Consider the following 24,395-nt stretch of genomic DNA (forward strand, 5'->3'; position numbering starts at 1 on the left):
ACTATAGTTTTTTTATTAATGAGTATAATATTTTCTTTAATTAATAATTACTTTAAATGAGTCACTTTGGATGCTGCATATAATGAATAAATGAATGAAGGAATTTTAATGATGTCCACATGACCAATGATCTATGGGACTAGGAGACAATCAATTGATATGCCTACTAAAATTGCTCCAAGTTAACTTTTTTGTTGTGGATCCACCTTAAGAAAGTTATTGTTTGATGTAATCTTACCTCTTTAAAAAGTTCATTCAGATTGTTCCCCTATAAGTTGTCTTCGTGTTGGTTGCGAATGACATCATAAGCCACACATTCTTTGATAAAGTGTCACTTTGTTTTCAACACCCTTTGCTGCAGATGATTTCCTCTCACACCTCTTTCAAAATATTCCATCTACTAATTTCACATCTCAAATGAGAGAGTTGATCCTTACTTGAACTATTAAAATTTTAGCCTTATTCTTTATCACCATGTTCCTATATGAAATTAAACATAATGAACTTTTTTATATCTATCCATTTGATCTACATGACACTTTTGAATTTCTCAATCACCCATTTGTTTAAGCCTTATTCTTTATCACCATGTTCCTATATGAAATTAAACATAATGAACTTTTTTATATCTATCCATTTGATCTACATGACACTTTTGAATTTCTCAATCATCCATTTGTTTATCTCTGAAGTGTTTGAGCCGTTGTACAGATTCAATTTCCATTAATCACTATTAATGCTTCTCATATGTGATCCCTTGCTCAAAAAGTCATTAATTTTAGCCTTATTCTTTATCACCATGTTCTATATGAAATTAAATATAATGAACTTTTTTATATCTATCCATTTGATCTACCTGACACTTCTGAATTTCTGAATTTCTGTATCTTTAAAGTGTTTGAGCCGTCGTACAGATTCAATTTCCATTATGTTTCTCATATGTGATCCCTCGCTCAAAGGAGTCATTAAAATCCTTCATTCATTCATGATTTGTGCTAAAGTATTTTTTGTAGCCAATGGTCCTTCGACTACCCACAAACATTTAAAACAACGTGGAGCATTAGGTCATCGTTCATTTGACGCGTAGTCAATCAACTGCTTAATCCGTTTTTGCAGCGTTGCTACCATCAAGGTTGTAAAACCGGTCGGTCCGGTGATTCACAAGAAATTCTTTGTTAGGGAGATGCCGAAATTGAATCTGGCAGAAGATAGGAAGAGCTGATTTTTTTTTTTCTCTACAGTCGCTTCAAGAACAACAGGAATGGCAGGTACGGGGAAGAGGAGGGCAGGTGATATAGCCTTCAAGGCTTTTACGGGTGTCCTGGGAGTGATAAGCATTTACCTCGTTGCTAATTTTTCCATCAATCTCTACAATGGGATTTCCTGGCACAATGCTCAGACAGTAAGTCGATCTTTTATCTCCACTTTTACTTGATAACAAGCAAGATTACATCAAATATTTAGTTGATTTTGGGACGATTTTATTACTTTGGGCATTAGTTGCTCTATTTGGGTTTCAGGCGATACTTAATGTTTTTTCCAAGTCAAGCAATGTGAAAGTGTTTTGTAGTTTTTTTATAAGACTGCTAAGGTATATAGGGTTTAGGTTTTAAGGCACAGGACCGCGTGTTTGCGTCAAATTTGATCTTGCGATGATCAGAACGTAAAATCTGACTTATACCCTCCTGTACACCAGGATTCAAGGCCGCTGAAGAGGAATTTCTTAACAGAGATTACATGTTACATATTAGGCACCATGGCTCTGTCGATCCCATTGGTCTTGGGATTGAGTCCGAAGCACATAAAGAATTGTCTTTCCCCATGAATAGTAGGAGACTTCAAGAGATTATCGCTACCGAATTGGTCATTGGCAATATCTTTATAGATTTAGAAATACGATAGCAGCAAAAGCAGGGGGAATAAAAACTGCTAAAGAAATCATTGATTTTCTCATTCATCAAGTGTAAACAGTTCTCAAAAGCTTTCCTATAAACCTGGCAAAGAGTTTGATATTAAACATAAATTATTGATAGCAACCTAAAGCCAATAAACAGCTGACTGAAGATTATTTATAACTTACTATGAGAGCGAACCGGGACTCTTTACAGGTACACAAATCTGGTTATTGACTTATTTTAACGTTCCTTTTAAGAAATAAGATAATTTGATGGACTCCTAACATACATCTACATAGTAGATTATGCAGAAGCTATCCTTTGAAAACAGTTCTTGGACTCCCCTAGCCGCCTAGCTATAATCTAGGTTTCCAACATCATTGGACACCATTTGAGATGCAATTGTCTTGTTACCCTCAGAAAGTTATAATGCTGAACTTCCAGATATTTGAATCCTCCTCTAAACTATTAGACATTAATTCTCACATTTATGTCTATACCTCCAATGAAATATAGTTTCTCCAATCTTGAAATTCCTTAGACCATTGAGCATCTTTCTACCCTCTATTACGTCCCCCTGTCTCCAAAGTTTTGGCTTCAAAATAGGAGAAGTATCTCATCTTCAATGAAGTAATCAGCACTATCAATTACTGCAGGTCTCATCACACACAACATTATATGCATGATTATTTTATTAATGTTTTACCCAGAAAATAAGATAAACAACAATAAACAAAATGAAGAACTATAAGACACAGCAATTTATCTTGGGAAAACCCTCCAACTTGAGGGGAAAATCTCAAACACACCAAAAGATATCTCTTTTATTAATTAATAGAAGTTCGAGCACAATGCTTTCAGCTGCATACCATGCTTATCACACAAAGCAATCATATATATATATATATATATATATATATATATATATATATATATATATATATATATATATATATATATATATTGAATTAAGAGATGCTTCATATCATAACTGAAAGTCTCTTCATTTTCCAAAAGCGAGTCTCTTCATATTTCGAAACGCATGTCTCTTTGCATGTTGTATGTCTCTTCATATAATAAAATGTTAGATGTTTAGGATGAGACAACTAACACACCTTGAATGCCATATCATGCTCACTTGTTTTTAAGAAAGATATAAATGAATATGACAGAAATATCATCATAAATCTCTTCTCTAGCAGTATCAGAGGTAAAGATCTCTATGGCAGCTATAATCTTCAACACTCCCTCTTAGCAAGAGAGAGATCTTTAGTATGACAGACACACATAGCTTCAACCAAAAATGTCAATAACAATTTCTCATCATTTATTTTCTCAATAAAACATTGTTATCTCAAGATAACACCATTCACCATAGCTACTTCTAGAGGGTGAACCATAAAAGCATAAGATTAAAGTCATGGAGTCAGACAGACACATGACTTCCACCATGCTTGCTCTTAAAGTGTGGATTCACCATACCTACTTGCAAAGGGTGGAACGAGGGCTTTCACCTCAAACTTCTCTCAGAGAAGAATGCATTTCCACCATGCCTACTCATAGAGAGTGGATCCACCATACCTATGTGTAGAGGGTGGAACGAGGGCTTTCACCTTAGACTTCACCCAAAAAAGACGCATTTCCACCATGCCTACTCAGAGGATGGATCCACCATACCTACTTGCAAAGGGTGGAACAAGGGATTTCACCTCAAACTTCTTCTTCATAGAGAAGAACTCATTAACATGTATAATAATAACTGAGATTCTCTCTCAAGGGAGACTCCCTCTTAGCAGGAGCAACTTTCTCATTGCTTTGATTATCACAATATGAGAGTTGATTCCAAGTTGACCAAACATGGAGCTTTAGTAGTCACACTACAACACAAGCTGTCAAGAATTAGGCATTCTCCCTCTGTCATGCAAGCTCCCTCTAAATCTGATCTCTGCAGCTAAATAGTCTCCCTTTGAATATCATTTCTTCATCTTTAAAGTAACTAATCATAATAACAACCTGTATATGATCTTCCTCTGTAGTGAAGATATCTATCACCAATTCAATCCCATGACTGCAAGTTGTGTCTCCATGTTCATTTATATAGTCTGCATGACTTTGTATGTAATCTCTCATCATCCCATTGCTTCTTGATCCGTCTTGCAATCAAGAGAGATTAAGAATAATGAAGGAAAAGATAGAGATCAATGCTAAAAGCATACACTATTCCCAGTGATATATATATATATATATATATATAATTCATGATCAACATTCAAAGGTGTAATCATAGAATACTCATCTCTTTGTAGTCTAATCTTCCTTGAGATGGAATCCAATGTGTACATAAATATTGATCAAAACACAATAATCTCTTCTAACAATATAGGAAGGATCTCAGAACACTACTCACACAGAGCACGATAAAACTTATATGTTGCAGTTTAATGCTTCCTACTTAACTTTAATAACTATTACGAGACTCAAATACAAATGAATATGATTGCATGCATGACAAAAACATGCACCAAACTGTCTCAACATTATTCGCTAAACAAGACCGCTAACCGATTATACACAGGTCAAACGCAAGGATGACTACAAATGGAAACTGTGATAAATCACAAAATAAAGAAATATCGATACCCGATAATCACATTTAAAGTTCTTACACAGAACTAAAAACTACTGCATACGGCTCATATACAGAGCATATAAAATTGACAACAAAAAATCTATACTCAAATGAATAACTTCTGAAGTTTCTCCAATGCATTTGATACTTGGAATCTTCAATATATTGAATAAGCTTTGCTCAGAATAACAAAAACGAGAGTTGCCAATATTGAATAATGTGACTATTGAATAGAAGAGTAATCATGCATGAAGAGGCCTTTTACCGTTGCAACCTTACACATTAACATAGAATATGAAGAGTCACAACTTTTCAAGCAACAACAAGAGGAAGATGTTCATTCCTTACAAATTATCGAAGAAGCTTGAATTTAAAAAATGACACTATAATAAAGATCCGTTTATGTTCTTGTAACCGATGAATGCACATGGCTTTTCACATCGATGCCAAAACATCACAAGAAGAATAAGAAGAATACATGGCAAGTCTGAGACAGCAGTAACATAAATGGATAGAAATACTCCCGACATGAGCAAACAATCTTAATAAAAGATATCACACAACAGCAAGGAAAGAGCACGATATAATGAGAAGTGAGCAACCACACAACTCTTGCAGATAAACAACTCAAGCCAAAACAAAATGAGGAAGCCAGACAGAATTGAAGGTGACTGGATCATCAAAGGTAATGATCTATGTAGCTGCTACCAACCTTCAATACATACATGTTGCCTACTCAATACTTGTGCAATCTTCAAGAGATATACAGATTATGGAACAAGAGAATTCTTTTATTTGCTGTTATCTAACCACTCTGAGACCATGTTAATGTTTTGCCTAGAAATAAAGATAAACAACAATAAACAAGATGAAGAACAATAAGACACAGAGACGCAACAACTTTGGAAAACCCTCTAGCTTGAGGGGAAAAACCCAACCACATTAAAATATCTATTCTATTAAATATTAGAAGTTTGAGTACAATGCTTTTAACTAATACCATGCTATCACACAAAGCGATCGTATATATATTGAATTTACACAATCTTCGTATCATAACCGAAAGTCTCATCATTTTCCAAATGCGAGTCTCTTCATATTTCAAAATGCACATCACTTTGCATGTCGCATGTCTCTTCAAGCCACTTCAAGGAAGAGAAACACACATAATAATTTAACCAATTGAAATAATTACATATCCACTTGTGTAAACATAAATAGTCTGAATGAATTTGGAATTAAAAGGTTACATGTCCTTAATGAGGTAGGATCTTACAAAAGAAAGTAAAACTCAAATTCTTACTATACTGATTAGACATGCGACATGCGACATGCAAAGAGACGTGTATTTCGAAATATGAAGAGACTCACTTTTGGAAATCCAATGGATCTTTTTTGCTGATTCAGGTTCCCTTGCTTTCCCAATTTTGCTAAAAACATGTATCAATATCCTCTATAGGGAGAACCTCTTCCACCCTTCCCTTTTCCTTCATGCTCTCCTGTAGCTATCCAGGGACCTCGGATAAATCCATATCATCATTCATCTGCCCAGTTTCATCAAATCTACTCAATGCTGAGATGACCTCATCATCTACCTCTTGAGTGCTGGGATTAGGCAGCCTCATGCCATCACCCAAATCCACTACCAACTGTACTATAGGGGAGGATCAGAATATCGTTATATCCTGCTGAACTAAATGCATGAATGAAGCTGCCTCCTGACTTTCCTGATGTAAGATCTCTGTATCTCTGCCTTGCACTGAATTAGCATCCAAAATATGTGTCCATCTCCCTAGTTGATGAACTAGGAATAGGAGTAGGTGTGGTGAGCTTGTGCAGCTGGCTTCCAAATTCCCTATTGATGGTCCTACCACGTGATGCTCAATTATGGATTGGGGGGTGAATCGGTATTCCACAAACTTTTGCCCAATTATGGATATTATTAAAAATCTTATAATTTGCATATGAAAGTAAACTGATTAAGCTGAACAGTAAAGACAACCATAAAATAATGCAACACATAACACCATATTTTGTTTACTAGGGAAACCCTGGCCAAGGGAAAATCCCAGTGGGGATGGTACCTACAGAATGATCCACTAATTAAAAAGTATTTGGTGAAAGATATTGACCTTGTTAGGAGTCTATTACATCTGTATAGTGTCTCGGTCCTTGTTAGAAGCCTCAACCCTATTAGGAGTTGTTATTACAATTACAGAAAGTATGCAAGATGAGCCCATTGCCCAAACATGCAATATACAATAGTGTTCTTTAATACAAGAGATAAAAACCTCTTATTGCTGCTGATATCCTCAATATCTGATTTGTCTTTGCTGCACTTCACGAAACTGATCATAAAGCCGTACTGCTCTGATCAAAACATTGGAATTTGCATCTCAAACAATTATATACTTGTCATGAACACCATACATAACTTCGCATTCAAAACTTTTCTTTTATATCCCGTTATTACATATTAATCTGCATTGTCAGCCTTCATATCTTTTTACATTTACCAAACTACAAAATTAACTCTTGCTGACTTAAGGTTAACATCTAGGATGTTGTCCCTAATTAATCAAGTAATTATTTTGATGAACAAAATAATTTCTTAATATAAAATACTTGATTTCATGCTTTTACCCTGTTCTATCGGCTCAAGACTGTCACTTTAAAACAGTAATATCTTCGTTCGTACTGACCATACAACCTTGCGCTCATGGATATAGGATCTTCATACACTGTTCTATCCGTACCTTAGTGTGCACATGCCATAAATACCTATGTGAATTGTGCTGATCAAACTAGTGTTTTTACTAATAGATAGACTCTGTGATACTTGGACAATTTTCTAAGTCTTCAATCCAAAACTTCATCTTTAAGATCTGCTCACTCAATCTTGATTATATTTTTCCATAAATGACAACGTCACATTATGTAACCTAGCCAAATTCTCAACAATATCCTCCTTTGGCATTGATGGCAACACATGGGAAAATTGGCTAAGTCCCAAATACAACATTCCAAAAACTTGTAGTGGCCTTTCAAAATCTTCAAAAACTATGGATCATATATCATCATACATATGGATACTCCCCCTTTGACTATACTCTATCTTCTTTACATACTTTATTCTTTTATTACTCCCCTTCACATATCATATTTTTTACGTACAATTTTCCTCACTCATCCCCCTTTGACATCAATGACAAAAGTAGTGACAAAAACTATATACATGTCAAAATTTTGTTACCTTCAATCTTCATGTTGAGTTTGATTTTCTCGCAATGCAATCAGCAAAACATGCTTTCATTTTCCCAAGTATCTTGGATTTCTTTTGATACACTGATTAAAGTGCACAATCCGTAAGACGTCACTTCAACTACATTTAAATCTGAATATACAAATTTATCATATAATGTCTTAGTCTTAATACATTCATCAAGCTGCTTCTGTACATTACTGATCACCAAAGTCAAATGTTCTTTCAACAATGAAAATCTTCTGATGATTCTCTCTCTCTTCAGCTCTATAAGGCTTATATCATCATAAATCTTTTCAATTCTGCTCTCTAGTTCCTCAATCTCGGTGTGAGGTAGCTGTAACTCATTGACTAAGTTCTATAGCTCTGTCTGCTTCTCTTTCAACTTCTCATTCACATCCTTGATAAATTTGTATGACAAGGTGCATTGTCCATACAATGTTTTTCCTTCCTGTAAACATCTTCTTATCTCTTTGATACAAGAGTCAAGTCCTGCTAAATCCTTCCTGATATTTCTGCACATTGTATCATATAATTGTGTATCATGCGTAATCTGTGCACTTGTAGCTGCCACTTCTGATAATTGAGTAAACTCAATATCAAAAGCCTTAATCAATTCTTTTGCTCTCATTTGAGGATTTGCTTCATTAACTCTTAATGGGTATAACACTCTGTAGTTTCTCAGAAACTTCCTCGAATGTTTCTTGTAAACTTTTCACTCTTTTATTGTTCTCAAAAATCTAGTTCAAAGATGATCTCAATCCAGTCTGATCATCATCATCTCTAGATAAATTTCCCAAAACTGATTCCAATGGCGACCTTGGTGTGTTGGGTATCTCTGTGCTCTTGACTGGAGTTGCCAGTATGATGTCCTCCTCATGCTGAAAAGTGACTTTGTCAACCAAAGTCTCAGTATGTGTCAACTGGGGTACAAACTAAGATGTTTCATGGGTAATCACCTTCCTATTTCCTTGCAAATTTTGATCAATTTTCTTAAGTTTATCGGCCAAAGTGGCCAAATCATGATTCTTTTTCTCCTCTTCCTTCCTTTCTTTTGCTTCTTCATCTTTCTTTTCCTTTTTCTTTTCTTTTTCTTTCTTCTGCTTTTCTTCTTCTCTCATCTTCCTTTCTTCTTCTCTTTTCTTCCTTTCTTCTTCCCTCATCTTATTTTCTGCTTATTTCTTCTTCATTTGTTCTTCTCTCTTCCTCCTCCCTTCTTCCTTTTCTTCTTCAGAGCTCATGTAACCTACCAAATTGTCAACAGATGGCCCATAATCCTTGAAAGGATCTTTTGCTGCGTCCACTGTTATGCTAGTGCTGTACACTTGCATTGTCTGTCCCAATTGTCATTTGTGGCATAACAAATGTAGGTGCTTCTGAAATTTTGGTAGTTGTTGCTTTTGTCATCTCTGTATCCTCTGTTTGTGTCTCTGTTGTAGTTCTTTGTGGACTAGATGGCTTGAGTTCTGCCATCATCTTTATAATTGTTGCTTCTGTCTCTTTGTTGATTTCCTCATATTTTTCTCCCATTATTAGAATAGCCTTTGTCTTGTTCCTTAACTAAGGTTCAAGATTTTCCAATAATCTCTCAAGGTGCTCATCATCTTCAACTTCGAAAAGTTTTCTTATCAAGTTTTCTCTTATTTTCTTGTCTTCCTCTTGATCTCTTACTCTTCTATTAACAAGTCTTGTAGACAAGTCCTTAGGAATAAGACATTGTATATCTAAAATTTTCTTGCCACTCTATATCACGTGCCTTATCACTGTATTTTCTAACTCAAACTTTTCAGAATTACTGTGCAATTCATAAAACTTGTTCAATTGGACAAAATTACCATCATCAATGATTGATTGCGCTGTTCGATTTTTCTATCTTAGGCTTAAGTGCCTTTCTTCCTTTGCTCGCACTTTTTGGTTGGTTTTTCTCTTGCTCTTCTTGCTCAGTATCTTCAGGGACATCAAATTGTCCTCTCATTTTCCTGTTCTCCTCAAAAGTCATCAAAACTTTCTACTTTTTACTAGGCCTGGCTGCCATCTCTTTTATTCTCTTCTGTTTTGGAGTTACTATTGGTTCTTGCTTCATTTCTGCCAATCTAGCACACTTCCTCTTAAACTCAACAACACTCACCTCTTCTTCTTTTTCGCCTCCTTGCTGTATAGGTGTGCTAACCGATGGAATAACTAGTGTGGATTGTGGTTGTACCTGTGAAATGTCTGCATAAGGAATAGCTGATGCTTTAGCCAATGATTTTGCTACAGTTAAACCTTCTGCCAATGGATCTGGTGAGGGTCCTACTGCTGCTAGTGGAGTCACAAACATTATGCCTTCTCGTCCACTCTTTTTCTTACCTGCTATTGTTTGTCTCACTGCTGATGATTCCTCAGGAGTCCTTTGTGCCTCGTCGATGATCTTCTTCATAGGTTCCTCTACCTTCTTCTTGGCTACTGCATTAACTCATCATAGGTACCAAATCTATCAAATTCTTCATCTCTATCAGACTTAAGAATAGCTTTCACATATCCTTCAATATCTGCTTATGTAACTTCATACCCAAGAGGGTCAACATACATCATTCTGGGTTGAAATGCTTCTATGTAAGTGAAATCAGTGTCAACTACAAAATAAATTTCATTTTTGTATTTGCAGACTACAGATAGTGGAATTATGTATCTCTGCTTCATCTTAGTTTGAAATGTCTTCATTATCAAGTCTGTGTTGCTCTCAATCTTCTCAATAGGGTGCCTCTTATACAAATTTGTTATCTTTTCTATAGTACACTTATCACTGTTCATCAACTCCGATATAGGCATGGATGGAAATCTATTCATCAGGTGGAAAAACATATATGTTACTAATGATTGGAACCTGAACTGACTGTTTCTTACTTTCTTTATCCTCTCTAGGTTTTCAACCAACTGTGCTCTCAATATTTCACACAAGTTCACCTTAGCTTTCTCAACACACATCATATAGGTTGCATGAATGAAACCTGCTGCCATATCATCTTCTCTAGAATTTGAACATATCTTTGATGCCATGATTCTGCTTATCACAATTCCTCTTCCATTATATTCAGACTTGGTGTTTTCTAAGAAAACTTTCTTTACATTCTTCTCGTTAACAGGTATAGAACCTTCATTGCTCAAACCAGTCACCTAACCAAAACTTTCCATCACGAATCCTCCTCAATATGATCTTGGTCCATTCTTCATTATCAAACTCATGGAAAAATAAGTACTTGACTAGGTCATTTTGTTCTAGGTATTCATATCCATCTTTGAAACTTGTGTCCTGTTTGTATATGAAGTCAAATTCTTTAGCTATGTTTCCTTCTCCTACAAATTCATGCTTACTCCTTATATAGCTTCCAACATCTTCCAAATACATAAATCCTGTCCGGAATTATAAAAAATGCAACTGAAGGATATCTTCCAAGGATTTGATAGGGTTTATCTTCATCTTAGGTTTGGGTTCATCCTCAACATTGTGAATTAATGATTTATCCATCTTTACAGTAAATACTGAACTCAATTTTACAAATTCAACCTTTTGAAAATCCGTAAAATACCTCAATTTTCACAGAAGTATGGTTTGCTGGTGAATTCACTTCAATTTCGCCTTAATAGCCTTCGATTTGTTCTCAATTTTCTTCTTAACTAATCACATGTTTAAATGGTACTCTCAAATCCAATTTAGTTCCTTAAATCCTTTCCTTTTACCTACTACATTAATTGCGCAAGTATTCAATCAACAAAAAGTTGTTTCTGTCTATCAAAGAACTTCTTTTGCTTCACACACTCACATATAAGCTCCAAATCTTATGCGCTCTTCACCATATGTAATGCCCCGCCCGGAGATCCTTGGAAACAAGGATTCAAATCAAGCCAAGATATTTTTTTTTACAAGTATGAATGCGCAAGACAACATCATACAGGGATCACAAAGATCGCAACGGAAGACTTCAACACAATCCCGACAACCAACGAATCTCCGAACGCCACTACCCAACTGACACACCCAAACAAAAGCCAACAACCACCACAACAAGATGAGCGCACAAGAAAAGACCACTCATCAACAAAACACCAAGCTGGGGTAAAATGCAGAATCCCGAAATTTGGCTAAGCTTGAAATCTTGAAGCCCTGAAAATTGGCTAAGTCTGGATTTCTGAAGCCCTGAAATTTCCTAGAATCCATAACTTATCTTTGAGAAGTCTGAAACCTATCTCAAACAATTTGTCGCATATATTAAAATATATCTTATACTTAAACGATATATTTTAAACCCCTAGGAAATCTGTTTTGAACCAGGAAGGTGTAAGAACCAAAAGGGTGTCCAAAACCAACTTCCGAACTTTCATCCGATAAGCCTAGATAGCCCCTGCTTCTCGCGCGAGAAAGAAAACTGGTCTCGAGTTTCGCGCGAGAAAGTGCGCACTTCGTGCGAGGATTCACATTCTCGCGCGAGAATTCCTATGCGCCGCGCGAAGATTTACATTCTCGCGCGGGAAGTCTATTCTTTCGCGCGAGGAAGAAACAGTCTCGCACGAGGAAGAAACAGTCTCGCGCGAGGAAAATACAATCTCGCGCGAGGAAACAAATCAGCGCGACACAAAACACAAACAAAAAGCTAAACAAACAAGGAAACCTCCACACTGGGGAGTACCGGATCCACTAAAATCGAGGAATGAACACTCGAGAGCATTAACAGCAAGGAAAGAGGAACATCTAACCATCTAAAACATAAAAGCAAAGCACATACTGAAATAAACATCGCAATGAACAAAGATACATCTCAGAACTAAACAACCAAATAAGTGCGCGGTTCCTCCCAACCGTCAATAGCATCATAAGACCATTGTGGGTCCTAGCCATCCCCCACGCGTAACATCCCAAGCCACCGACCAAATCGTCGGTACTGTCGTAATAGGGACGTCACTACTAAAAACATGCAACAATATAAGCACAAGGAAATCTAACATGCTAGTGATAACGTATAAGATAATCCTACAGTAGATAACATCACCTATCACATGCTAAACAGCAGTAAGCAACAGATGTACTACTAAATCAAATAACATCATCTAATCATATGCTAAACATCATGATAAGGGAATGCGTCAAGTAAACTAACATCATCTAAACATGATATCCAAGCATTCCAATGAAAGCATAAATCACAAGAAAGCATACTCTGGAACCCGAAGTACCAAGTGAAGACATCCAGCAACGGTCGCACTAGGACAAAAGATCGTCTCTGTACACCGATTCCTAGCAGTGGTGAAGGTAGCTACGCCTCCCAACCACGTGGCACCCGTAGGTCCACACCCGCCGTGCTGATGGAGATAATGATCCAACCACAAACACACATAAAGCACAACATCCAAGGCTAACACTCACGCCAGATAGTATGATGGCTGAACCAAGAACCTAAGACAATGCAAGGAGTACAGGTCCTGGTCAAACACTCAAAAGGCTGCTATGTAGGGACTGACATCATGGAGAGTCGCTTGGCGTCAACAAGCCCAAGCTAGTATAGGCAGCTACTCTTCTCAACAGAAGGCGCACAACCTAGGGCAGCTACTCTTCACGACGGAAGGCGCACAACCCACACATTTTAATTATCTTGTATTTATTACCACCCAAAGTTTTAATTTAATTATCACTTATATAAAACTTCCTCTGCCAACCGGGAAGTAGTCACCAGGTTACAGGATAGAAGCCCCCTCCATATGCTACCCTACCCTACCCAAGCTCATCCTACGACAAGTGCCCGTGGGCATGCATACTCCCATCCCAACCCCAATGATCATAACTTCCGACAAATCCATGGAAGATTGGGCCTCGCAAGTCACCCAACAAATGTACGCGTACGTACTCGTGTGTGGCGCACCACCATCACGAAGACCATAACACAAGGACAGGAATGAGAACACAATGCAAAATAAAACACCCAATTGAAAGCAACTTAAGAGGACGGATTCTACATGAATCCTAAAGCCAATAAAACCATACATCATGAAATCACTCAATCGGCCTCAATTCGAGAGTATGGATTCTACACGAATCCCAATGATGTAACAAGACCAAAAGTCATGAACTCACTCAATCGGCCTCAATCCGAGAGTATGGATTCCACATAAATCCTAGCATTCATGAAACAAAAGCAAAGGTTCAACAAAACCCATAACAAGTATAAAATCACTCAACCGAACACAACGTCGGGAGTAGGGATGCAACACGCATCCCAATGCAACATAAAAGTGCAAAAGTGGTCTGACTGATATCCAAACGGATCATCAAGGTCCATGACCCACATTGTGCCAAGAAGACTCGAGAAAACAGGGCGGCACACAAAACGAGGTAAAAATCCCAAAAATTTGGAAAACTACAAAATTAAAACCCATTTGGCCTTTGGGTTCAAAAACCCCAAAAATCCAAAAATAAATGAAATCGGATACCGTATGCAAAAATGGCCAGCATAACGGCGTAAAATCCCAAACCCTCATCTCAAAAAACAGAGAAATGTTCATACCCGCCCAACCGAGTAGAACTAGCATACAGAAACGGAGGGGAACACTAGTTCTCAGCCTCCAAACAAACGGCTACCAAAAACAGAAGCAGAAATGGAGCAGAAACAATAAAACGGGAAAGCCCTACCTCACAGCCAAAAGGGCAAAACGGGAATCTGAACCATAAAATAAATATCCCGCAGAAGTAGCTGAAAATCGCGGCAATCCAAGGTTTCCCCGAGCTGGATCCAACGAGCCCAACCTCGCGACGATCCCACGCCCGTAGCTCCCACAACGAACAAAACAGTAAATCCTCATGAAGAGGATTTTGGGTTTTACTCTCCAACTTTCCAATTTGAAAGTGAGAAGTGAGGAATTAAATTCCTTTTTGGATATTTATTCACTTTTCGAGTGAATAATCGATTAGGGCAAATAACCAGCCAACCTAGTTAAATCCCGAATCGACCCAAACGAAAACAGGCTATTCCTATAAATAGGAATTCATTTATGGCAAAGCTGCCAGAAATATAAAATAAATCAATTAAAAAGCCCGAAAATCCAAAACACATAAATCTCCTTAAACAACTTTCGCGACAATGCGAACCTCTAAATGCACAAACACGCTTACTGGTCTAATCACATAATGCAAATGAGTTCGGATTTAATAATCACCGAAAGGTTTAATTTAAACATTTTAATAAAGGATATGTCGACCATACAAGGACGACATTGGTAAAATATGAAGGGCTGAATCACTAACTCCATGTGCCACTGTTAGGGATATACATCCTGCACACTAAACAACACGATCAAGTACAATTGCATATAATAACATAGCCGAAGCAATAAATGCATTAAATCACCTAATTTAACCATTTATTTAATTATATTAAAATAATCTATTTACATCACTCACGTTCGCATAAAGCATAATAACGTAGGAATGAAGTAAATAACCATAGCATTAAATCCATCACATAACATAATCAGAGGTATGTCCAAATACCAGATAACCAGATATCATCATAAAACACACTGTCATCTCAAAATGGCATCATCATGCAATATGATTAACTGAACATCATAGTAGTCTAATATCTATGATACTGGAATCAAAGAGTAACATTTGACCCTCGGGTCATCTCAAATGTAAACATAACATAAGAACAGATATCTCTCAGATCAAAATAAAACAAGGTAAATGTCCACAGCACATAACCCAATAAACCAACAAGAACAATCCATTCTAATTACTTAAGCATTTAATAATGATTGATTACTTTGCATTAAAAAGGCATTTAAAACACATAAGCAAACACAGTCATAAACATGACTAACCATCGCTACAGGAACCCAGTCCAGTGTAGCATGGTAATAGTACACAGTACAATCTCTGCACACATCTCAGGGTAATCACGGAACAACCTCATGATACCACATCGATCCTGGTAATCACTGGCACAAACCTCAGTGAACCAAAAATCACATCATAATCTCAAAGATCAGTCAAAAGCATAATCAAAGCAATTGATACAGAAACATAAATCTAAACACCTCAACTGTGTAGACCACTCAGGGTCACAATCATGATCCATCACAACAAAAGATCAGCAAGGTTGCATCCATCAGGATGACACCTAGAAGTCAAATGGGAGAGGCACTACACCATACCTTCCTTACATCCTTTTCTACCTCATACTAACTTTGCAAGTCTCAATTCCTACTCTAAGGTATTCTATACTAATCTAATGCTAATTCAGTCATATTAATTGATGAAATAAACTGCTCAATCAGATTGTGATTGGTTGGTGACTATAACTGACTTCAATCTGTTCTCAGATGCTTCACTTCACTGACTTTCCAACACAACAAATGAACTTGTTGGTTCCTTTGCTTTAACAAGTGATTCATCAAGGTTTCCCTACAAGATCTTTCACATGTTCTCTTTGATTGTTACTGTTATTCTCATTCCTTCTATTGTTCATATTCCTTCTAGAATTAGGGTTTCTTATGTTATTCCTCATCTTGTTAGGCATTCTCATATTTTTCATCATACAATATCTTGTTGTATGTCCCATGTTGTTAAAAATCTGACAAACTATAACATTGTTTTCATATCTAGGTCCTGACTGAATGATCTGTGCTCCTCTAGCTATATGCCCAAAGTTGTTGCACTTATAACACAATGTCATTCCTTATAACATTGGCTCATCCAATAGGTCTATTAGCAGTAGGGTTAGTGCCTCTAAACATTCTTCTGTTATCATTATTGAATTTAGGTTTCTTAGATTCAATAGCTCTATGACCAAAACCATGACAATTATAACAATAACCAAAAAGGGGTTTAAATGACTTACCTGTATTGGCCCTCTTCATGTGACCAAATTCATTACATGCATAGCATCTTCCTCTAAATTGGTTCCTCACTACTTTAGGTGATTCAACTTGTTCAAGTTGTTTAGGTACATCTTCAGATTGATTTGACTCGACCTTGTTCAAATATTCTTTTTCTTGCTCGAGTTGTTGGATCACAATATTTGGTTCCTTTGTAACCTCATTTTTTCTTAGATGATTCTTCTTCAAAATATCTAAGACCAGTCTTGTCATAGGAGGGTCTTTGTGTAAAAATCTGCTCATCAAGTTTTTCAATGCTGGAATATAACTTCTCAAGATGTAACTTAGATTGTGTTACTCTCCTTTAACAATTGTATTATTCTTCTCAAGTTTGATGATTCAAGTTTAGATGTTATCTTCGCGAGTTTAGATATCAGATTTGCATTCTCAGATTTCAAATCTGATTCAATCTTCTTATCACCATCCTTTAAGCTCAACTTTAGATTTGTAATCTCTAGCTCATGCTTCAGGATCTCATTCTCTTTCTTAAGCCTTGAAATTTTGTTGCAATCCTTGGTCTGATCTTTAGACTCTTTCTTAGATCTAAGATGTTCAATCTTGTCCTTCAGCTTCTCAATGTAATCTTTCACATCTTCATACTTGTCTTTCAAATTATCTCTTTCTTTTGAAAGTACATCAAGTTGTTCAAGAGCTTCTTCTAGGTTCTTTTGTAACTGATTCATATCCATAGAGATTGTACTCAAGTTGTTAGGCCTTCTCTAAGTAACTGGGCTTTGATACCAATTGTTAGAAATAGGAAATATTGGGAAGGGGGTGAATCAATATTCCACAAGCTTTTGCCCAATTATGGATATCATTAGCAATCTTATAACTTGCGTATGAAAGTAAACTGATTAAGCTGAACAGTAAACACAACCATAAAATAATGCAACACATAACACCATATTTTGTTAACTAGGGAAATGCTGGCCAAGGGAAAACTCTAGTTTGAGGATGGTACCCACAAAATGATCCACTAATCAGAAGTATCTGATGAAAGATATTGACCCTATTAGGAGTCTATTACATCTGTATAGTGTCTCAATTCTTGTTAGAAGCCTCAACTCTGTTAGGAGTTGTTATTACAATTACAGAAAGTCTGCAAAATGAGCCCACTGCCCAAACATGCAATACACAATGATGTTCTTCAATACAAGCGATAAAAACCTCTTACTGCTGCTGATATCTTCAATATCTGATTTGTCTTTGCTGCACTTCACAACACTGATCATAAATCCGTACTACTCTGATCAAAACATCAGAATTCACATCTTAACCAATCGCATACCTATCATGAACAGCACACATAACTTCGCATTCAAAACTTTTCTTTTATACCATGTTATTACATATTAATCTGCAGTGTTGCCTTCATACCTTTTTAGATTTACCAAAACACAAAATTAACAATTGCTGACTTAGGGTTAACATCTAGGATGTTGTCCCTAATTAACCAAGTAATTATTTTGATAGACAAAATAATTCCTTAATATAAAATACTCGATTCCGTGCTTTTACCTTGTTCTATCAGCTCGACACTATCGATTTAAAACAGTAATATCTTTGTCTGTACTGACCATACAACCTCGCACTCATGGATTGACGCAATACAAGGCAAGAGAATCCCCAAAGGATATGTCCAAACCCCCAGCAAACAACCACACATCGGAAATACAGCAACAAAAACAACAATAATGCAAGATCTGATACCAAATCAAAACTCTTTATTCATAGATATAACTGATTACATGCAATATGCTTGGCTGTAAGGCCTTCCGGGTTAGGGCCAAATACAAATAGTGATTACAGTATCAGTTCTACAAGACCCAACAAAATTCACTTACAAACTTGATTCCAGCTAGTGCAGATCCACAACTAGATAAGAACACCAAGAAAATCCACACTTGTACCCTCAGGTCTATCAAGCAAATCCTCTGGTTCTCAAGCCACAGCCCTAGCTCTTCAAAATTCACATCTGCATAATCCCCTTCACTCTAGCTCCGAATGAATTCTCCAATTATGCTAAAGACTCCACAAAACCCTTTAATTTATACCCAAGTCACAAGTCGGCCTAGTTCATTACAAACTAAGTTAAATCCCTCACATTCAATATATGTTGAGCCATAAGTTAGCCACAACACAAATTAAATACCCATACATAAATTAAATGCCAAAAGTTGGTTCATAGACAATTTTTCATGAACAGAACCAAAACCAATACTAGCACTTGGCACATACTGGGACACTCAGCATCCACTAGGAGCTATAGTAACTTGGCATCCACTAGAACAGCTCGGCAGCAATAGAAAATTGGAAACCACTCACACTCGGCTCCAACAAGCAGGATTGCAAAAAAGCCTAGGATGCTCCTGCATCATGGATATAGGATATTCATACTTTGTTCTATCTGTACCTCAGTGCGCATGTGCTAGAAATACCCCTGTGAACTGCGTTGATCAAAATAGTGTCTGTACTGACAGATAGACTCTGTGATTCTTAGACAATTTTCTAAGTCTTAAATCCAAAACTTCATCTTCAAGATCTCCTCACTCAATCTTGATTATATGTTGCCATAAATGACAACTTCACATTATGTAACCTAGCCAAATTGCTGACACATACATGCTATCCAAGTCTGATACAACCCAGTTGTGAGCCGCAGAAGTAGAGTAATAGATTTTTAAGGCTGTACTACCTGGGCCTTCCAAAACAGTGTCATATCAGTCTATAGATCGAATGAAATAGTGCCGATCGTGTCTGAGATGGATTAGAGATCTGCCATTCATGAAGGGCAGCAAATATACAGTGCCGTTCAGGTATTTCGGAGTGGTTTTAGAACTGTAGAAGTGGGACAATGAACTTGGTATGTTTGTAATGGTTTCATTGTTTGGAGACGAGATTGCAATATTTGTGAGACATCACTGCTGTTGTAATTTTCATCTAAATTATTGATGAAATCAAAGTTTATGCATGCATTGGAATCTGTTTTGGTTATATAGACTTGTGTCCTTGTTAGTTAGTAACAGTAAACAGCATATACATCTGCACACTGAGAACAAACTAGAAACCAGTAGTCAGCTTGCAAGTCAACTGTTTGATAAAATTATATCTAGTGGAAAGGCACAACCTGGTTTAGAACATGGGGTGTACTTACAATACCATCCTCTAAACTATGAGGACAATTTATTATCTAGTGGTCTCCTGGCTCATGAACTTGTATTTCCGAATAATTCTCAATGTAGCAAAGAGTTGGAAATTCGTAAGTTCCGTAGTTTAAGATGTGTCTCTCTCAACCTCAGAGAGGAAACAAAAAGACATCTCACAGCCTGGCAAATTTTTTTTTCCCACTCCACCTTACAAGCATTAAAATAGAGGACTTTTTTCAATAATTTTTTCTTGTACTTTTTGAATATCCTTACGCTCTTTCAATTGTTTTCTCAAATCATTTTGTAATGGTCTTAGCTTTGTGTACATTTCTTCATGTATACCTATCTTACAAGCATGCCAGGAGCACCTATCTTCATTCATCTTTTGTTGTGATTCCTCTCAATCAGATCATTGCATCTTTTCATCTTTCAATTGAATACATGATTTTTCATGGATCTCACTCAATACATTTAATCAAGTAAGCCCATTCTTTAGAATGCAATGGTGCTTTTTCATGGTTCCTTTTCTGTGTAGGAGAAAATTTGATTAGCATTCCGTAATTCCTCTTGGTGTCACTACTATGTCTTCTATTTCAGTCTCATGATTTTCATTAGCCACTATATTGTCCACTAGTGCTATCCAGGTCAAACTGACCTGTAATTTGTACTCCAAACTTGTAACTCTTTGCAGTGATCAAGAGTTTTAAGGTGTTCAATAATGCTTCTGTAAATATTTTCAGTGGATAAATATTAAGCTGTACGGATCAAGTAAAAAATACTTTTTGTCCAAACATAAATTTGGGAATATTACAGAGTAGCAAGTATAACTTTAGCTGCTTTATTGCCAACAATAGGAGAAAAACCAAAGAACAATTTATCTAAAATGAATTTGTCTAATCTTGAAAATATATGTTTGCTGCATTTTTTAATGTTTGACCAAGTAAACCAAAAATCTCTTTGGTATCCTGCTTATAGCTAGATATTGGGTCAATAAGGTTCCTTTCTATAAGAGCTATCAGATTTACACAATCCATCAGTGTTGTGTTATGTTTTCTGGCTTTGATTGTGTGAACAATTTCTATGTCAACGTTTTGGATCACACTCTGTGATCCATCATCAGGATGCATGCAAGAGAAGAGAAGGAGAAACGTTGATGTAAAAATTGTTCACACAATCAAAGCCAGAAAACATAACATGACAAGATTCCTTTCTGTTTAAATTTGGCCATAATATATTTTCACTACCTAATTTGCAACTACCTTTTTTTTATCTTTGCTAAATTCAACCATGCAGAAATCTCCATCAAACATGCTTGGGATATTTTTAAGATTATTGGCCAGGCAATTCCACAAACATGTTAGTCTCTTTGTAGTCATGTCAATATTCAATCTACTTTGGATTGGCATAGCTTGGTGTCAAGTGATTTTTGCTAGGTTTGCCATTGTATAGAGGGTTTCAACTTTCAACATGTCATTGAGCTGGAAGTGGGATCTAAGCCAGTCATCACTACCCCTTATTGCCACCCTCAAAGGCGCAAGGAAGAAATTGAGAAGGCATTTAAGGAATTATTAGATATGAGACATAAAGATCAAGCTCTAGTGCATTTGCTTCTTCCATGGTTTTGGTCAGGAAGGGGGATTGTACTGTGAGGATGTATATCAATTATAAGGCACTGTACAAAAAAACAATAAAGGACTGCTTGATTCCCAAGATCAGCGAACTTCATAGGGCAATATATTTCCCAAGGTTGATCTTTGATCATGTTATCATCAAACAGGGCTCAAAGAGGAGAATGTGCACAAAAAAACCTCTAGTGATCACGCCTTTTGGCTTGACAAATGTGCTGGCCACTTCCTATCCTGCATGTGGTAGTCACTAATCAATTGATAAAGTTTATGGTTGTTTTCTTTGATGATATACTTTTGTATAGCAAAAATTGAGAGGATTATTTGAAACATATAGATGAGGTGCTTGGTATATAGAGCAACAATCATTCTTTGCTAAGGCATCTGAGTGTGAATTTGGGATGGCACAAATTTTGTACTTAGGGAATTAGTTTCCGAGGCTGTGGATTATAAAAAAGATCAGGGCAATTTAGATTCACCTTTGCCGAAGTCTATCACATTTGATAGGGTTTTACGGTCTTGGCATCTATTATAGGGGGTTAAGGGTTTTCACAGTTGGCTGCACCATTAATAGATTCAACAAAGAGGGGAACCTTCTTATGGACTGATTTTGCAGAACGAGTTTTTGGTAAGCTTAAGTAATATGCCCTATTTGGGCTTTTCCTGATTTTCACTTCCCTTTGTGTTGGAGTATGAGTTGTATCTGTTTTGATGCAAAATAAACATACATAGCATTTGAGAGTACGAAGGTCAAGGAGATGAAATAGTTCCCTATGTACAAGGAGGAGATGTTAGCCATCATGCATGCCTTGGCCATGTTAAGATAGTATTCAGTTTGTGTAAGTTTTGCTTTGAAGATGGATTGCAATAGCTTGAAGTTCTTTCTCAATCAAAAGGACTTGAATGATAGGTAGCAGAAACAGGTAAGTTAGAGGGTCATGATTTTGACATTGAGCATGTTAAAAATCAGAATAATTATGTTGCCAATATAATCTAGGAAACCATTTTGGTGCTCAAGTCCAATATATCTACTGATTGGAAGGTTTTTATAAATGTGTAGTATGCTGAGAATGCATTTCCTACTGATATTTTTTATGGAAAATTACAGAATGATAGGTAAAGGGTGGTTAATGACCTCATTATTTGTAAGTATATACTAATCTTATTCTAGAGACAAAGGTGAAGGAGAAGGTTTTGGGAGCACACCATAATACACTTTTGGGCCATCGAAGGTACTATATTCTTACAATCAAGTGAGTGTTTTTCTTGAAAATGACTCAAGGAGCATGTCCCTCAAGATCAAGCTCCTAGAAAGAATGCTTCAGTGTTTTTTCTGATAACAAATTTGCCTTATAAGTCGAGACAAGTATATTTATTTATTTATTGGCTTCCATACCTTGTTAGGTGTTTAAGAAAGCATTAGCATGACAAGCACACCTTTAATTTTTATTAAGCTTAATGCTATTCTATACAACATATGTTCTAATGCCTGAGGCAGCATTACTTTTTTGGATGACAAGATTCTGATCAAGCCTGTGGATTTATGCATTACAAGCCATGGTGAATTTTGAGTAGATTTAAGTTAGATTTAGGAAGGCAGTATACCTGAAAGCCTGGGTCTTATCTATGCATTCTCTGAATTTCATAAACCAACTGTTTACGACAGTGAAAAATGGATGAGGCATTCTGTCAAAAAGTGAAGCATTGACATGCAAAATGTACATTTAACTGGTCAACCAACATCTTTGCACCCATTCTTCCATCATAAAGTTCAATGCATGCTCTGAAATTTGAAGTACGCAGACAAGCTATTTGCCTAATTATTAAGAAGTATCATTTTGGTAGTTATGTTTTCCTGTAATCAGTCCTAATCAACTTGTTTAATATGGTACTCTGGCATGCTTCAATTACACTATAGAAGCTGAATTGTTATACTGCACTTCTAGGATACAAGAACTAGGTTCCCAATGAAATGTTCTATATTTGATCAATTTGACCGTTTCAATGCCCATGAAATTTTCCTCATTGATATTCTTCTACAAAATTTTCCCAATCAAACAGCCCATGTTTATCCAATTGAACCATCTGGATATCCTATGAAATTGTTTCTCATCAACTTTTGTGTATCTAGAATTTTTATACTTGCTTTTAATGTTTTTATTCATACTCAATATAAGGTACCTATCAGTGATGAATGGTGCCTTGCATAACTTGTTATGACCATTATCACATTGTAGCTTAGATGCTCTTTTGAATAGCTTGTTATGTTTCCTTTTTGCTTTGGGACATCTAACTACTTGCACTTACAAAACTATCATCTTTTTTGTTATCGTAGGTGGTTTATCTTTTTCTTTTGGGCTGCTATTGGATGTCTATATATCTTATTTTCTATTCTAAGCCATAATAAAGCTTGCATTCAAGTTCAATCATGTAGCTTACTGGGGAAAGTATCACCATCAAAAAAGGCTGTTGCATTAAAATTTCTTGACATGTAAGAACGACTACCTTTGTATTGTCTGCTAACATTAGAATTGCATGTGTACAGAAACTCCAGAAGGAAGAAACTCACGACCAAGGTGAATGATATGTTGCTTATCAGAAAGAATTGGGACAGGCAACATTCTACAGATAACTTTGGAGAATATCACATGGTGTAGATCTTTAAGAATATTATTTTAATACCAACTTGGAAACATTCTATAGATTACAATGGAGAGTACCACACGTTCTAGAACTTTATTTGAATATCATTTTAGTACCAACTTGTACTCCTCATCGTTGCTAATTTTCCTTCATGCAGAATCTAGTGGGCACGAAGATAATAAACTTAGAATGTAACGTGAGACTGAATAACGATTTGTGGTCGTCAACATTCTTTTTAAGATGATTTTATTCTTCTCATAACTGAATAACTGATATACATTTTCATTA

General features: G+C 36.3%; 1 protein-coding gene across 1 annotated transcript; it reads left to right on the forward strand.

Annotated features, from left to right (window-relative positions):
* The first annotated feature begins 923 nt into the window (after nt 1-923).
* On the forward strand, nt 924-24,395 carry LOC149537561 (uncharacterized). Its single transcript, XM_089798962.1, has 2 exons — nt 924-1,402; nt 24,010-24,395. Exons 1-2 carry the CDS (start codon nt 1,262-1,264, stop codon nt 24,046-24,048), a joined length of 180 nt encoding a protein of 59 aa, XP_089655088.1. The 5' UTR covers nt 924-1,261; the 3' UTR covers nt 24,049-24,395.

This window comes from Cupressus sempervirens, chromosome 9 (assembly GCF_028749045.1).
Source record: "Cupressus sempervirens isolate cs-2001-9-10 chromosome 9, ASM2874904v1, whole genome shotgun sequence".
In the NCBI taxonomy this organism is placed as follows: Eukaryota; Viridiplantae; Streptophyta; class Pinopsida; order Cupressales; family Cupressaceae; genus Cupressus; species Cupressus sempervirens.

What these genes read in the sequence shown, in the direction of transcription:
- LOC149537561 (XM_089798962.1), top strand. Translation starts at nt 1,262, where the DNA reads ATGGCAGGTACGGGGAAGAGGAGGGCAGGTGATATAGCCTTCAAGGCT. An exon ending in CCTGGCACAATGCTCAGACA is followed by an intron (nt 1,403 to 24,009) that starts GTAAGTCGATCT and finishes GCATGTGTACAG; the next exon opens with AAACTCCAGAAGGAAGAAAC.